The sequence below is a fragment of the Danio aesculapii genome, chromosome 16, assembly GCF_903798145.1.
Source record: "Danio aesculapii chromosome 16, fDanAes4.1, whole genome shotgun sequence".
NCBI classification, from domain to species: domain Eukaryota; kingdom Metazoa; phylum Chordata; class Actinopteri; order Cypriniformes; family Danionidae; genus Danio; species Danio aesculapii.
The window spans coordinates 5,182,352-5,200,859 of NC_079450.1; the positions used below are offsets into that span (position 1 = coordinate 5,182,352).

At 36.4% G+C, this 18,508-nt stretch overlaps 1 protein-coding gene across 1 annotated transcript in view; it reads left to right on the forward strand.

Moving 5' to 3' along the window:
* LOC130243438 (protein argonaute-3) overlaps positions 1 to 18,508 on the forward strand; it is a 101,857-nt gene that overhangs the window by 33,888 nt on the left and 49,461 nt on the right. Inside the window, 6 exon segments of the mRNA XM_056475614.1 lie at positions 2,230 to 2,350; positions 4,223 to 4,431; positions 7,820 to 7,956; positions 11,123 to 11,257; positions 13,570 to 13,657; positions 15,752 to 15,899. Of these exon segments, the coding sequence (XP_056331589.1) occupies positions 2,230 to 2,350; positions 4,223 to 4,431; positions 7,820 to 7,956; positions 11,123 to 11,257; positions 13,570 to 13,657; positions 15,752 to 15,899 (838 nt within the window).

Sequence of the window (18,508 nt, forward strand, 5' to 3'; positions counted from 1 at the left end):
ATCCATCCATCCATCCATCCATCCATCCATCCATCCATCCATCCATCCATCCATCCATCCATCCATCCATCCATCCATCCATCCATCCATCCATCCATCCATCCATCCATCCATCCATCCATCCATCCATCCATCCATCATCCATCCATCCATCCATCCATCCATCCATCCATCCATCCATCCATCCATCCATCCATCCATCCATCCATCCATCCATCCATCCTCCATCCATCCATCCATCCATCCATCCATCCATCCATCCATCCATCCATCCATCCATCCATCCATCCATCCATCCATCCATCCATCCATCCATCCATCCATCCATCCATCCATCCATCCATCCATCCATCCATCCATCCATCCATCCATCCATCCATCCATCATCCATCCATCCATCCATCCATCCATCCATCCATCCATCCATCCATCCATCCATCCATCCATCCATCCATCCATCCATCCATCCATCCATCATTTTTTTTAATAAGTGTAAATGTGCAGTTTAATTTTGACACCCACAGACATCATCAAATATAAATCAGAGAGGTCAGACTTTCTCATACATAGCCTCATTTCAGTTTTGTAAAAATCTATTTATTGAATTAACCAATCTATTAAAAAAGTTCACTAGAATAATGCATTATCAGCTTAAACTATAGAGAGAAGTTCCAGATGAACCGAGACCGCAGTCAGATCATGAAGCAGATCAATGTTGATCTTTCTTTCAAGGTGTCAGTGCAGAAATGAACAAAACAATAGGCCTAATACAAAATTTCAGATGATTAAAAATCATCAGATGGTCATTTTGATCAATTTTCCTAACAGATAAACAGCTCTCGTTAATATTTCAGCATGCTTTCACTTCTGTATTTGACATGAAACGCACATTTGCCCTTAGGAATGACATCCCGCCCTACTCCTATTTCTCTCTTCATATAAACCGTATATACGGCTATTACACAAACTATAATACACTGTGAGATAGCGTGGTTCATTGGATTGTTTTGCTTTCTCACTACACTCTACACACACTACACTGGAACTAGTAGCATATTAATTGTTATGGAACTAGTAGGATATTAATTGTTATGGAACTAGTAGGATATTAATTGTTATGGAACTAGTAGGATATTAATTGTTATGGAACTAGTAGCATATTAATTGTTATGGAACTAGTAGCATATTAATTGTTATGGAACTAGTAGCATATTAATTGTTATGGAACTAGTAGCATATTAATTGTTATGGAACTAGTAGCATATTAATTGTTATGGAACTAGTAGCATATTAATTGTTATGGAACTAGTAGGATATTAATTGTTATGGAACTAGTAGCATATTAATTGTTATGGAACTAGTAGGATATTAATTATGGAACTAGTAGCATATTCATTGTTATGGAACTAGTAGGATATTAATTGTTATGGAACTAGTAGCATATTAATTGTTATGGAACTAGTAGGATATTAATTATGGAACTAGTAGCATATTCATTGTTATGGAACTAGTAGGATATTAATTGTTATGGAACTAGTAGGATATTAATTGTTATGGAACTAGTAGCATATTCATTGTTATGGAACTAGTAGGATATTAATTGTTATGGAACTAGTAGGATATTAATTGTTATGGAACTAGTAGCATATTAATTGTTATGGAACTAGTAGGATATTAATTGTTATGGAACTAGTAGGATATTAATTGTTATGGAACAGTCTAGTTGATGTCTGACATTTATATGCTTAAGATATTGTTCAGAATTGTACGCACGTGGAAATTTTCCTAGTCTATCTGTGTTTTAAATAATCAGGTAAGAACACCGATATGTATGACGCAGTTAATGACGTTATGTGAGAGTATAATTGTTATTGATTTGGGATTGTATGCAGAGCGGCCTAGGAACTCATGGCGAGTGTTAAAGCTGGCTTCTGCTGATGAAACTGCAAACTATCTTCAGTAAACTTTATTTATTTGAATCTCTGACTCCGGGTCTTCTTCATCTGAAAGACTGGGCATTCTTTGGGTTAAAACTGTAAATAACCCCTACAGTTTGGGGTCTAAAAAAATCTATAAAAAGAAAAATCGTCAACCCTCTTGTACTCTGTATAGCCACTAAATGTAAAAACCAATGCACTTATTTTTATGTGCTGATAATTTGTGTTTATTTATAAGTTCCTGTTCTCTGCAATAATAATAAATAAATACTGAAGAGTGTTGTCTCTGCAGGGAGGTGGTGGACTCCATGGTGCAGCACTTTAAGGTCACCATCTTTGGGGATCGAAGGCCAGTTTATGATGGGAAGAAAAGTCTGTACACCGCCAACCCACTTCCTGTGGCACCTGCAGGGGTAAACAAACACATGCTGCTTTCAGAATCTGTTCAGGCATCGTGGGTGAACTCAATGCACAGATTATTGTCCAGTGGCAGTTTGTATGTATATTTGCATGTTAAAATACTCATGGTATTCTAGAGCTGCAGTCAGTCAGCCAACCAATCAGTTAATCAGCCAGTCAATTAAATAAAAAAATCATAAATATGAATATTTATGTTTATGGATATTTAATTTATTTATGAATGTCAAATCATAAATATACATATTCATAAATACAGTTAAATATTTTTTAAATATCAATAAATTCAAATAAATAAAATAATATATAAAAAAATATATGAATGAAATTAAATATAAATTAATATGAATATTCATAAATACTATTTAAAATAAATAAAAACATTTATACATGAGTATACCTTTAATATAAATATTAATAAATAAAATTTAATATTAACAAATAATACTAAATACAAATATATGAAATTAAAATATGAATATATAAATATGAATATAAACATAAGTATAAATTAAATAAATAAATAAATGAAATGAAATAAAGAAAGTGATTTTGCTCAGTGCTTGGTGATTATCTGTCTGCATCTGCTCTGAGTTTGGATGACATATGTTTGGGGATCAACATGTGCCAACCATCTTCTCAAGCTTGTAATGAGATGCACTTTAAAAGCAAAAGAAAAGTGCTAAGAGTTCTCTGTGGTTTTTCGCATAATAAATAAAAAAATCTAATAATGAAAACTAGGGGGTCTGATTTCTGTATTCATTTGTTTGTTGTTTTTATTTGATGCGAACAAGTTTTAAACTGTTCCTGAGCGCTGCGTTTCAAGTACAAAGATGCATTCTGCCTGAATGTGTCAAATACCTCAGTTTGTCACGGGGGCATGAAAAAAATATTCCTGAATGAAAGTGAAAATGTCAAACTGCAGCAAAATGGCATGAAACTCCATACAAAACGTTCATTAATCTGTGTTAACATGTAAGACTGGCTCATGAAAAGTAACATTAAAACAGCAGCTCATGTAAACAACAGGTTAAGGCAAATCATTAGATCACTGATGTCCATGCAAATGTAGTCACAAGCCCTAACCCTAGAAAAAAGGTGTATCGAAATAACCCCAAATGATACCCAACCCAATACATTTATAACTCTATTTATTTGCAAGCCGTACATTGCATTGAATAGTTTTTTTTATTTTTTACAAGCAAATGGAAAAAAAAATTATTACGGTTTTCTTAATTGTACATTGAAAAATGACTTCTTTTTTTTTTTCTGATGTGTTTTCTTAGTAGCAATAACTATTTAGGGTTGTTTTTTAGGGAAGTATTTTAATATATGTGTATATTTTAAATGAATACAAAATCAACTCAAAAGAGACTTCTACAAAAGAACTTTCTACTCTAAAACATTCAGATCTCACAATTAATTTAAAGATAATTTTTCTAATTATTTAGTTTTATTTATTTATTTACTAATTGCCTTTTGAACTTGACATTGTTTTTCAACCCCAAATTTCATAAGTTTATTAGATAATTAATTTTAAGAAATATATACAGTTGAGGTCAGAATTATTAGCCCCCCTGTTTATTCCCCCCCCCCCCCCCCCATTTTCTGTTTAATGGAGAGAAGATTTTTTTCAACACATTTCTAAACATAATAGTTTTAAAAGTGCTAAGAGCTGTCTGTGGTTTTTCGCAAAAAAATAAAAAAATCTAATAATAAAACCTAGGGGGTCTGATGTCTGTATTCATTTGTTTGTTGTTTTTAATTGTATATTTATTTCTTGCCTTGAAAATAGCCTTTGATGCTGACATGGCATTGAATAACAATACATCCTCATTTATTTTGTAATTATTGTAATGTATCCACAGGTGGATCTGGATGTCACGCTGCCAGGTGAAGGGGGCAAAGACCGGCCCTTTAAAGTCTCAATTAAGTTTGTGTCTCTGGTGAGCTGGCACCTGCTGCACGAGGTGCTAACCGGGCGCAGTATGCCAGAGCCGCTGGAATTGGACAAGCCAATCAGCACCAACCCAGTGCACGCTGTGGATGTGGTGCTTCGCCATCTGCCCTCCATGAAGTGAGTGCGAGTGCAACAATTCTAGCCAAAGCATCAGCTTTGAGTTCACGTCAACATTCATGAAGATGTTTTCTCACAGGAGTGATCAAGGGACTTTTGGATTGGGCTTGATGCTTCTGTTTACTAAAAGTTTGAAATGCAAAGATAACAACCTTCAGCTGATCATCCAATTCAATATATCATATTTAAGAGCACAATTAAGAATGTTTGAAGGTTAATACATTTATAGGATTGGGTACCGAAATCCGGTGCCATTATGGCACCAGTACAAATGTAACCGGTATGGACCGGACAGAATCAGCATATGAATTTCAGTGCCTAATTTCAGTGCCACTGGTGCTGCGACAAGGACGTAAGAAGCATCAAGGGGTGCACCAAAGCACACAAGTATTTGGTGTGTGACACCATTTCTAAACATTTAATTCTAAACCACTTTGGGGGATACAGACCCCGTCAGCGACGTTAGCTGTTTTTATTGCTTGGATATAAAAGGCAAAGTGAGCGACTCTCTTTATCAATATGCTTAATCGCGTTCATCTAATTTGCTTAATTTAAGCAGTCTAAAGTATGGCTGTATTTTACAAGCAAGGACTCTTACACACCAACATGCAGCAAATGCTTTTACAAAAGTTGTGCGTAAGGGAGGAAACGCCCTCAAACTTAATAAAATTTGAGGGCACATGGAATCAACCTAAGGGCAGAGGAATGCACTGTGTTTGACAGCTCGTGACATAATCTGGCACTTTCAGTGACTGTTTACATGGACACTAATACTCTGATTTTAATATGATTAAGACAATACTCCTATTAAGAGACTACCATGTAAACAGCAATATTTGATTATCTTAAAGATCACCCACACCGTGAAATCGTGTTTCTCTTTTTGTTCAGGGTTCGGTATCAAATCCCATTAAAACAACACTCTTCCACCAGTCCTTACTTAACGCTCGCATCAAATACCTCAGTTTGTCAAGGGGGCATGAATAAAATGTTCCTGAATGAAAGTGAAAATGTTGAACTGCAGCAAAATTACATGAAACTCCAGAGAAACGTTCATTAATCTGTGTTATAACATGTAAAACTGGCTCATGAAAAGGAACATTAAAACAGCAGCTCATATAAACAGCAGATTAAGGCAAATCATTAGATCAATGATGTCCATGCAAATGTAGTCACAAGCCCAATCCCTAGAAAAAAGGTGTTCCCTGATTTTGATGACAGCCTTTCCACAGGTTAGTAGAAAGCTAATGTAATGTTAATTGTATAATGCAAATCTTAAATTCATCCTAACAAACAACTGATCAAAATAAATATATTAATGCAATTCAAATGTATAAAATATGAATTGTATAATTTAATCTTTAATCTTCAGTCAAAATGATTTAAAATATTTTTGGTCAAATAATTTTGTATCTTAAAAGTATCGGTTCTGGCACAGTACTGTTTTAAAAGTATCAGTTTAACGCCGGTATCGAAATAACCCCAAATGATACCCAACCCAATACATTAATAACTCTTTATTTATTTGCAAGCTGTACATTGCATTGAATATTTTTTTATTTTTAACAAGCAAATGGAAAATATTTTTTATTACGATTTTTCTTAATTGTACATTAAAAAATGACACCATATTTTTTTTTTGATATGTGTTTTTTAAGTAGCAATAATAAGTATTTAAATATGTTTAAATAAGTATTTTAACATGTGTATATATTTTAAATGAATACAAAATTAACTCAAAAGAGACTTCTACAAAAGAGCTTTCTACTCTGAAACATTCAGATCTCACAATTAATTTAAAGATAATTTTTCAAATTATTTTGTTTTACTTATTTACTAATTGCCTTTTGAACTTGACATTATTGTTTTTCAACCCAAAATTTCATAAGTTTATTAGATAATTAATTTTAAGAAATATACAGTTGAAGTCAGAATTATTAGACACCCTGATTTATTAGCCCCCCTGTTTATTTTCCCCCCATTTTCTGTTTAACGGAGAGCAGATTTCTTCAACAAATTTCTAAACGTAATAGTTTTAATAACTCATCTCTAATAACTGATTTATTTTATCTTTGCCATGATGACAGTAAATAATATTTGACTAGATCTTTTTCAAGACACTTCTATACAGCTTAAAGTAACATTTAAAGGCTTAACTAGGTTAATTAGGTTAACTAGGCAGGTTAGGGTAATTAGGCAAGTTATAATGGTTTGTTGGTTTATACACCATAATGGTTTGTTCCGTAGACTGTCGAAAAAATAGCTTAAAGGGGCTAATAATATTGACCTTAAAATGGTTTTTAAAAAATTAAACTGCTTTTATTCTCTCTGAAATGAAACAAATAAAACTTTCTTCAGAAGAAAAAAGATTATCAGACATACTGTGAAAATTTCCTTGCTCTGTTAAACATCATTTGGGAAATATTTAAAAAAGAAAAAAAAAAATCAAAGGTGGGCTAATAATTCTGACTTCAACTGCATGCATGAATGAATAAATATAAAAAAATATATGATAATCATTTTATGAAACTACATGGGCATACTTTATATGTGTACACGTGCTCAAATACATTCTACTATTTTTAGACGCAAATGCACGGTCCAACCTTATTATTAGTCATAAGGAGAGAGAGAGGGAGAATAGATCTCATCTTTTTGAAAAAGTACATCTTATTGTTTAACTGCAGATTAACTATGAATACTTCCTAATCACATCTGAGAATTTTCTGACTTTAAAGTTCAATACTAATAAACTTGACTTGAATGATTTGAAGGTTCATGTGACCGGCTGGAGCAATGATGCTGGAAATTCAGCTTTGAATTAGGAATTAATAACAGGAAGTAATTACATTTTAAAATTTATGACAGGCATGTAAAGTTGTAATGATATTTCAGATTGTCACATGTAGGACACACTCATCTCCACATGCTTAGAGAGGGATAATTTTCCTTTTAGATATTTATTTTCTGTTACTCTGATTTGAGGAGCTTTTTTCATCCTCACATTTAAGTTGGTTTGGCTAAAAGTGTCTGCTTAATGAATAATTGTAAACGGATGTAAAATGTTACAGATTTTGTGTTTCTGTGAGCATAAAATGCTTTCTGTGAACTGCAGTGTATGTTTGTTGTCCATTTACTTCATCACAGGAAATTAAAGATTGCAGAGTCAAAACATCCATAATCTAAAGTATGTAAAATACATAAATTCTCACATTAGAACAAATGCATTAGGGAAATACAAACAAAATAAATGGTAGTCTTGATTCCTTGCTGACTTTTCTGACAGTTTTCTCATTTAGTTCTATCAGTTTGAGATATGAAATCACTGAATCCTTAATATCATCTACATTTTTAAAGTCTGATGATGTCTCTGCTTTGTCTCTCACAGGTACACACCCGTAGGCCGCTCGTTCTTCTCCGCCCCGGAGGGTTATGATCATCCTCTAGGTGGCGGTAGAGAGGTGTGGTTCGGTTTCCATCAGTCTGTTCGGCCCGCCATGTGGAAAATGATGCTCAACATTGATGGTGCGCATCCTTTGAGTATCCTGTGTGTTTTTTTTAGTAGGAGTGTGAGAGCGGGTCTCACTTAAGGGCTGAATGATGGTGGTGGGGGTTTGTCTGATTGAAGGGGGTGTTAAAGGAGCCTCTCTTTCTTCCTTTCACTGAGTTCAGCAGTTCTCAGTGTCTCTGTCTGCGTGTTTTCCCGCTCTCGCAAACTCCCATAAGTCAATTGGCTGCATCTCTGCTCCTCCCCCTCTGTCTGAAGCGCAGGGAAAAGTCCAACCGTCTGAAATCGTCTCTCCTTTCACTGCCTCATTGTCACGGTTATAAAGCAGTGAATGGCCTCAGAAAGAGCGCGAAAGCATCAGCTTTGAGTTCACGTCAACATTCGTGGAGATGTTTTCTCACAGGAGTGAAAAAGAGTGACTTCAGGATTGGGCTTGATGCTTCTGTTTACTAAAAGTGTGTGAAATGCATTTAGAAATTGGGGTTTTTAAAGATTACAACCTACAGCTGATCATCCAATACAGTATACAATACTTATGAGCACGTTAAGAATGTTAGGAGATTAAGACGTTTATAAAATAATTTCGATTGTTACTGGCTCTCTCTATTAAATTGAAGGCAAGCTGTACGCTGAATTCAATAATGTATTTTTATTTTAAGCATTTCAACTAGAAAATCTTCTTTCAAGGGATTTTTCTTGCATAATTGTACAATGAAAAAATATTTTCCGATGTGGATAATTTTTTTGTAGCCTTAAGTTATTTTTAATATTTAATAATTAATATTAATATTATATTTAATATTTAATAATTTTTTAACGAAATACAAAAATAACTTGATAGACTTCTACAAAAGAGATTTATACTTTAAAGTTTAGATTATTTTGTTTTACATTTATTTATTAATTGCACTTTGAACTTAACGTAATTGTTTTCCAACCCCTAATTTAAAACCCCATATGTTTATTACATACTGATTTTAAAGAGCCCCTATTATGCATTAAAAAGGGTCATATTTTGGTTTTGGGGTCTCCAACAACAGGCTGATATGCATGCAATGTCAAAAAACACTTTCATTGTCTTATAATATGCATTTATTTTTACCTAATTATCCCAGCGACTCCCATATGATTCGTTCAGGGATTCATTTGTTATGCTGATTCTGAGCTGATTGGACAGATGACAGCCTGTTGCGATTTGGTCGACAGCGTTCAGTGCAAGACAGAGAGAAATGCCTACCACGGTTTATCAACAGTGTTGAAGTAGCCAGAGTGCATGTGTGAGCATACCTGCCAACACTTTTTCCCAGGAGTCTCCTGCATTTCAGACCCATCTCCACCCTCCTGTTTTGTTATTTATCCCAGAAAACTCCTGTAATTTCAACCACCGCCCCCCACCCCCGGTCCTCAGCATTTTGGTACGGTCTGTGAACCCCCCGGTTCGCAAACATTGGTATAGGATCCGATTGCAGCAGACGCCCGAAACATGCTTCATAGTTAACTTACTAACACCACAGTACACAGTACCCGGTTCTCAACAGTGTTATTCAGATACCTCACCCTAATCTAACTAATGTTGGCAGGTATGTGTGTGAGCCCAATGCAGAAGTGCATTAAAGCAATGCAGTTTAACACCAGTACATTGCTCTTATTTAGTTAACCATAACCATAATATTGCTCTATTCTTAACCATAAGTAAAAACAGTGGCACACATTCAGTATTAATCTACACAGCGGCAAAAGCTGAACTATTTTGAAACTTGACCGCCGCACGTGTGTAGGAACAGCAGATGGTGGTCTTTGCTACTACAAACGGCAGTAATCGTGAGCTTAACGCATTTAAATCCGTAAACAAAGCGGCACATTCACGTTTTTAACATGGTTTTAGACGCGATATGAGTATAGGAGTTAACCAGATACAGTACAAGCGGTTACAAGTAACAACACAAAGAAAACAAGGAGGCAACCATTTTAATCACATTTACTTACACTTGTGAAATGGAAGAAACTGATCCATCAACTGACAGAGCTCGATAGAAACTTTACAGTACACAAAGTCCCATACATCAATAGTGTTTTCTGATCCTTCCTTTAACAAACGGCCGACGAATCCACCATTGTAAGTGTGTAGATTGCTGAAGCACTCGTCAGAAAAATGACGGGAACAGCACAAGGCTGGGGCTATAATTCTGAGGTATTTTTGCAAAAATAAACCTCAACCACTGACTCTTTACAGCCTCATTGGGTAGAGAAAATAATAAACCAGCTGAGCACATCGTCTTGTTGACTTGATTTAACAGGGATCTGCTACAGTGTTTGTTTTCCTCTTTTTCTTTGCTACTGTGTTTGTGGGCGGGGCGTGGGGAGGAGGGGTTAAATTTTCCTGTGTTTGCACGAGCAAAAATTGGGCGGGACTTAAGTTTCGTATCGTATTTTTATTTAACGCCTTTAAAAGTAGCATCTCAAAGCACTTTACAGATATAAAGTGTGCAGCAGTAAAAGAAAAAAAATTATAATAAAAAATAATTAAACACATAAAATATTAATAATAATAATAGTTTAAAAAAATCATATAAAAGTCTAACAAAATCAAATAAAAGCTACCCTATAAGTAAGTTTTAAGATATGATTTAAAAACTCCAGGATTCTGCATCGCGAATATCAGAGGGTAAAGAGTTCCTCAATTTAGGTGCAAATGAAGGGAAAGCCGCATTGACTGAGCAGTTAAAAGACCAGCATCAGATGAGTGCAAGACATGTCTGGAGTGTATGGGATTAAAAGCTCAGATAAATGTTGAGGTGCTTAACCATTCAAGGCCTTGTACGCAAGCATGAGGATTTTAATCAGTTCGAAAAGTGAAAGGAAGCCAGTGCAGATTTTTTAAAATCAGGGTTATGTTATATTTAAAGACACAAATGAACTGAAACTTTATTATTAACAATAATAAACAACATATTTGTTACCTTTTGTGGAAAAAAAAATAAATCATAGTTTTTCATAACAAACAGCAGCTGCACAAAACCACTAATAAACTGTCCTCCTTCAAATGCAGTAGATATATTAAATGCTAGCAGATCTGAGATTTTCTTTTTATAATGAAATTTTTGCTTCATCATGACCCCTTTTTTAAAATGAAAATCTGCACTGAAGCGTTTCTCATCAGTTTTCCTCTCTCCTGTGTTTCAGTGTCAGCCACGGCTTTCTACAAAGCACAGCCAGTCATTCAGTTCATGTGTGAGGTCCTGGACATCCACAACATTGACGAGCAGCCTCGGCCCCTCACAGACTCCCACAGAGTCAAATTCACCAAAGAAATCAAAGGTGTGTGTGTTTATGTGTGTTTGTGTACAGTATTTCATTTAAAAGTAATATATTGCAATCTTTCAGTCATGACAGCTCTTGGAGAGATTTATTATGGTAAAGAATATATACAGTTGAAGTCAGAATTAATGTTATATTTTTCCCCCCATCTTCTGTTTAACAGAGAGAAATGTTTTAAACCTAAACATAGTTTTAATAACTCATTTCTGATAACTGATTTATTTTATCTTTGCTATGATGACAGTAAATAATATTTGACTAGATATTCTTTAAGATACTAGTATTTAGCTTAAAGTGACATTTAAAGGCTTAACGAGGTTAATTAGGGTGAAGTTAGGATAATTAGGCAAGTCATTGTACAACAGTGGTTTGTTCTGTAGAGAATCTAAAACAAATATTGCTTATGGGGGGTAAAAATATTGACATTAAAATGGGTTTAAAAAATCAAAACTGCTTTTGTTTTAGCCAAAATAAAACAAATAAGACTTTTTCCAGAAGAAAAATCTGTGGAAAATCTATTGCTGTGTTAAACATCTTTTGGGAAATATTTGAAAAAGAAAAAAATAAAATACACAGGAGGGCGAATAATTTATATATGGCAATGTTAATGTTTGGTCTTGGTGGAATATATCTGCTACGCTGCTGCTGCATTGATAATTATGGCAGAGAAGGTACTGAGACCTATCTATAGAATATTCATAGACATACAGTCTGATAATATAACACACTGCTGCAGCAAACATAATATACATGGATCCCCATAGCAGATCTAAACACAGGTGGAGCTGGGGCGGAAGAGGGTCTTTGAAAATGCGATTCTTAGCGTAAAACAACACTGAGGCGTCTAAAATCCTAAGGAGCAAGCTCTTTGGCTGCTGAGGCGACAGCAACCAATCACAAATATGGTTGTATAGTTGTATCCCAAGATATCCATAATCCTGGACCAGGCAGTAACCCGAGCTGATGCTGTGGTCGTCATTGAGGAATGGAATGCATGCGACTGATTCCTGAAAGACCACCATGAGAGACGAGTCCCCGCATTGATTGTTTGGGCCAGCTTGATCACCCCCATCAGTGACCTACTCACACCTGCACTTTCTCCATGATGAACGTCCAGCTTCTTCAGCCTCCTGCACCTAGACCAGGCATGGGCAAACTCAATCCTGGAGGGCCGGTGTCCCTGCAGAGTTTTGCTCCAACACTAATCAAACACACCTGAACACCCTAATTAGTGTCTTCAAGATCACTAGAAAGCTACAAGCAGGTGTGTTTGATTAGGGTTGGTGCAAAACTATGCAGGTACACCGGCCCTCCAGGATCGAGTTTGCCCATCCCTGACCTAGACTGTAGCTCCACACAAAGTTTGGCCAGAAGAATAATGGTCGTGCCCAACAGAGCCTAGTTCCTCTGTTTTTTTTCTTCTTCTCTTTCTTCCTCTTCACTTTGTCAATTGGTGATGTTCTCCTCGCCACTGTCACCACTGGCTCGCTTAGATCGGCACTTGTAGAGCTGCTCTTTGGTGGTTTTGCTTTCAGCAGAGAAAATTACTGAACTTCAACTCTGAAATCTGGACTTTATTAGAACTATGTTAAGCTGCTTTGACACAATCTACATCGTGTGAAAAGAGCTATAGAAATAAACATGAATTGAATTGAGAAGTAGAAGCAGATCAGACATGACCTGTCAGCTTGCGTGCATCAAAAATGTTGGGGAACCGACAGTTATAACCCAAAAATGACCAGTCTGTCAGATGAAGAAGAGCCAGAGGCAGAGACTTGTAGAATAAAAGAAAGTTTATTAAGGATAGCTTGCAGTTTCAACAGCAGAAGCCAGCTTTAAAATGCGTTTTACCCTCCATAAGCAATAGTTTGTAGGCCAATGTAGGACAATATCAGAGTTTGTAGGCCAATTGTAGGACAATATCTTATAATGACAAGAATAAAAGAAACACAGAATACAACAGTTATGACAAACAAATAAAACTGATCAAAAGCATATTAAAAGTGTTGAAACGGGTTTAAAAAGAATCAAAAAAGGCAGAAAAGTGAATTATGATATATACTTTTAAAGATTAAGGTATGCTTACTTTAGTAATATAATACTTTTAAAAGTTGCTTTATACATAGTATGAACTGCTGATTCATTTAGTGCCTGTTTGGTTAATGTCAGAGCCGTATTACTGAATCATATCTAAGCAAATGTTGCAACCATTAAATTTGTGTCTTGGTGTGCATAAAAAAAAAATTGTGCACACAATTAGAGAAGTGAAATGTTTGTGTTTGCCTCATTCTCATGAGCTGGTTTATGTGCAGGTCTGAAGGTGGAGGTGACCCACTGCGGGACCATGCGGAGGAAGTACCGCGTCTGCAATGTGACCCGCCGGCCTGCCAGCCACCAAACGTGAGTCAAACCGGCACAGGAAGTGATTCGAGTTACGAATACACAACATATTGATTATGGAGGCCAAAACCACAGTGCTTTAATGAGTTTGATATTAGCATGGAGCAGTTTGATTTTAAGCATGTCAGAAATGACAGTCACCCATATAAACACTCACCGGCCACTTTATTAGGTGTTTAGCTGCTTGTTAACGCAAATTTCTAATCAGCCAATCACATGGCAGCAACTTAATGCATTTAGGAATGTAGACATGGTCAAGACGATCTGCTGCAGTATAAACCGAGCATCAGTATGGGGAAGAAAGGGGATTTAAGTGACTTTGAACGTGACATGGTTGTTTGTGCCAAACGGGCTGTTCTGAGTATTTCAGAAACTGCTGATCTACTGGGATTTTCAGGCACAACCATCTCTAGGGTTTACAGAGAATGATCTGAAGAAGAGGAAATATCCAGTGAGCGGCAGTTCTGTGGGTGCAAATGCCTTGTTGATGTCAGAGGAGAATGGCCAGACTGGTTCCAGCTGATAGAAAGGCAACAGTAACTCCAATAAGCACTCGTTACAACTGAAGTCTGCAGAAGAGCATCTCTGAACACACAACACGTCCAACCTTGAGGCGGATGGGCTACAGCAGCAGAAGACCACACGGGTGCCACTCCTGTCAGCTAAGAACAGGAAACTGAGGCTACAATTCACACAGGCTCACCAAAACTGGACAATAGAAGATTGGAGAAACGTTGCCTGGTCTGATGAGTCTCCATTTCTGAGGTTGGTTCAGATGGTATGGTCAGAATTTGGCATCAACAACATGAAAGCATGGGTCCATCCTGCCTTGTATCAACAGTTCAGGCAGGTGGTGGTGTAATGGTGTGGGGGATATTTTCTTGGCACACTTTGGGTCCATTAGTACTAACTGAGCCTCGTGTCAACGCCACAGCCTACCTGAGTATTGTTGCTGACCATGTCCATCCCTTTATGACCACAGTGTACACATCTTCTGATGGCTACTTCCAGCAGGATAATGCACCATGTCATAAAGTGCGAATCATCTCAGACTGGTTTCTTGAACATGACAATGAGTTCACTGTACTCAAAAGGCCTCCACAGTCACTAGAGCTCAATCCAATAGAGCACCTTCAGGATTTGGTGGAACGGGAGATTGGCATCATGGATGTGCAGCTGACAAATCAGCAGTAACTGTGTGATGCTATCAATTTTAGTATGGAGCAAAATTTCTGGGGAATATTTCCAGCACCTTGTTGAATCTAAGCCACGAAGGATTAAGGAATAAGGGGGTCCAACCCGGTACTAATAAGGTGTGCCTAATAAAGTGGCCGGTGAGTGTAAGTTTATACAATAACTGAAATTGAGAGCCTGATTATTGTTAGGTTTTGAAAACGTTTAATCCCTGCAGCCGGTATTTAATCATGTATTTAAACTCTCTTAGAAATGAGTAATATTTTAATGTTTTAATCAATTTTGTGTTAATGTTATTGGCTAACTGAAAAGATTGAGCAGTCTCGTAAACTAAATGTAGTCTTAAAGTAATTAGTTAAATTTAACAAGTTGTCTTTTAATATTCAATGCATGAATTATGAAATAAATAATGCCAGTGTTCATTTCATTAATTTTTATTAAGAACTTCCCTGATTGTGTAGCATCTAGCCAAAGCATCATGTGGAGTGTCAAAAAGGTTAGCTAGTTAGTCTTTATTCATTTGCCGAAGGTAATATGTTTGCAGCATACAAGCATATCACACACAATACACAAACACATCATACAATACAAATCTCCCTCGAGTTAAAAGCTTTACAGCTGAGGGGATGAATGAAAGTTTGAAACGATTTGTTAGGAACCAATAGGAGTTCTGCATCGAACACCAGACATTAGAAGGTAAAACTTGTAATGCATAGGATGGGAATCATCTGACAGAATAGTCTATGGTCTGACAGTGTCTATGGTATAACTGATCCATAGTCATCTGTTAGCCATCTGTTATCTGGTGGATGGTAAAAAAGATTACAGGATCAAGCGCTGTGTAATGTTGCCCTCTAGTGTCTGTTTGTTGTTATAGCATGTGTCTTGATGTTTTTCCAGGTTCCCTTTGCAGTTGGAGAACGGCCAAACTGTAGAACGAACAGTAGCTCAGTATTTCAGAGAGAAGTACAACCTGCAGCTCAAGTACCCTCACCTGCCCTGTCTACAGGTGGGACAGGAGCAGAAACACACATACCTGCCTCTGGAGGTGAGTCACACACACACACACACACACACACACACACACACACACTGTTCTCTGTAGGGTCGTGCACAGGGGAGTGGCCCGGTGGCTAAAGCCACTGCCCCTCTGCCCTTATTGGCTGAAGTGCCCTTCTCAGCCTGTACCCCGTCCCTCCCCCTCCAATGCGTCCATGCCCCGCCCCTCCAGTGATTCCAGTTATTCTTGCGACCATCACGATAGTCCTTTGCCTACAGCGGCAGTTCAGCTTGCTCCGGCCCTGTGAGCACCTGCCTATTTAAGAGTCTGTGCACAGCACTGGTTCCCTGGTCTTATCAGGGCTGTGCAGCATGCGTTATTACTATATATAAATCATATGGACCACATAAAAAAATCTATAATTGTATATTATGGTCTGTTTATTTATTGGTGTCACAAAATGCATTGTGTATGGTCATACTTTTTTCATAATTTATATGAGGGGATATTACACAACATTTTGGGTATGCAGACAGAAATTCAATTTCAGTTTATTTGCATAGGCTTTTCACAATTTTTGTTTCAAAGCAGCTTTATAAAAGGTTCACATTATTGCATTACAATCAATGTGAACAGAAATGTTAAGGTTATTAGTAGGGCCAGACGGAATCTGCTGACGTTTTTTGCTATTGCTGTGGAGAATTTTGGTAAAAATCTGCGGATTTCTGTGGAATTGTTTTGGGAGTATCATAACTAAAACCTTAATATGTGAAATAAAAAATATTATCTTTTTACCTTTTATTTAATCTTCAAAACGTAAATCCGATTAGATTTTATGCGTATATACGTGTATATATATGTATGTGTGTGTATATATATATATATATATATATATATATATATATATATATATATATATATATATATATATATATATATATATATATACTATTAATTGGTTGAATCTAGAGAACTGTTACAGTACACTACCTGACATATAAGAGCAACAAATAATAACTTTACTTTAGTTGATTATTTGGAAACGTGTCAGAAGGTGGATTTCTCTGATGAATCATCTGTTGAACTGCATCACAATCATCACAAATACTGCAGAAGACCTACTGGAACCCGCATGGACCCAAGATTCTCACAGAAATTAGTCAAGTTTGGTCTTGGTCGTTTGGGGTGTGTGAGAGATCTGCAGAGTGGATGGCAACATCAACACCCTGAGATATCAAGATATCTGTGTTGCCCATTACATTACAAACCACAGGAGAGGGCAAATTCTTTAGCAGGATAGCTCCTCATACTTCAGCCTCCACATCAAAGTTCCTGAAAGCAAAGAAGGTCAAGGTGCTCCAGGATTGGCCAGCCCAGTCACCAGACATGAACATTATTGAGCATGTCTGGGGTAAGATGGAGGCATTGAAGATGAATTTAAAGAATCTTGATGAACTCTGGGAGTCCTGCAAGAACGCTTTCTTTGCCATTCCAGATGACTTTATTAATCAGTGATTTGAGTCATTGCAGAGATGTATGGATGCAGTCCTCCAAGCTCATGATGCAGTCAGACACAATATTCATTCTGTTTCCACTGCAGCATGACCACATATTCTATACTGGACATTATTTCTGTTCACTGACAAGACTTTAGTCTAAGCACAGTCAGACCTTACTGTCCTAATGAAATCATTAAAAATCAAGGCACAATAATATTTTATTTTGGTAAAATAAGCGTAATCTAGAGGCCTTTTCCTTTCATTTAATCCACTTCTGATACCAAATGATCAACTAGAAGTCAAGTTATCATTTGTTGTTCCTAAAACTTGGATAGGAGCCAAGACTTTTGTGAGGTAGTGTACATATCCCAAAAGGAACAAACTTTTTACTAAACCGAAATTCAAAGCATTTCCCTAGTGATGTTTTAACCGTTGCCAAATTAGTGAAGTAAATGACAAAAGTAACACACAGTGCCTGTTATGAGTAACAGGTGCAAATTATTGCATTACAATCAAATTCAGAAATATTAAGGTTATTAGTTATGATTATTAGTGACTTTAGGTAATTAACTAGTAACTAATAGCTTTGAACAGTTAAAGTTATTATAAACACAGTGAATCTGCAGTTATGTAGTATCTATGTGATGTCTGTGTACATGTTCAATGAAGTGTATGTGTTGTCCTCGAAGAAACATCGTGAGAAAGTTGCAATCTTGAAAGTACAATAGTTGCGCTGCCAAATGACCCACTGTGCACTTATACACTATACACATATGCACTTATACACTCAACTATGTAGTGTGGTGTTTAGTGTCGTTCCAAAAGGATAAGTGCATACATGTACACTACCTGACAAAAGTCTTGTTGCCAATCGAAGTGATGTTTAACAGTTGCCAAATTAGTGAAGTAAATGACAAAACTAACAAATAGTGCCTGTTATGAGTACATGAAGCCCGCCCCTTCGCCTGTAGCACCTCCCCTTTCATTGTAAATGCACTGCTTATACTATTTAGACTACAGCATGCCATAGAATACTGCGATTTGGGATGCACCTTTTATGTTGGACCTGTAATCATTAGTTATATATTTAATTATTTATTTTGTTTCTACATCTACATTATTTGATCAAACATTTGCCCTCAAGTTTTAAATAAAGTA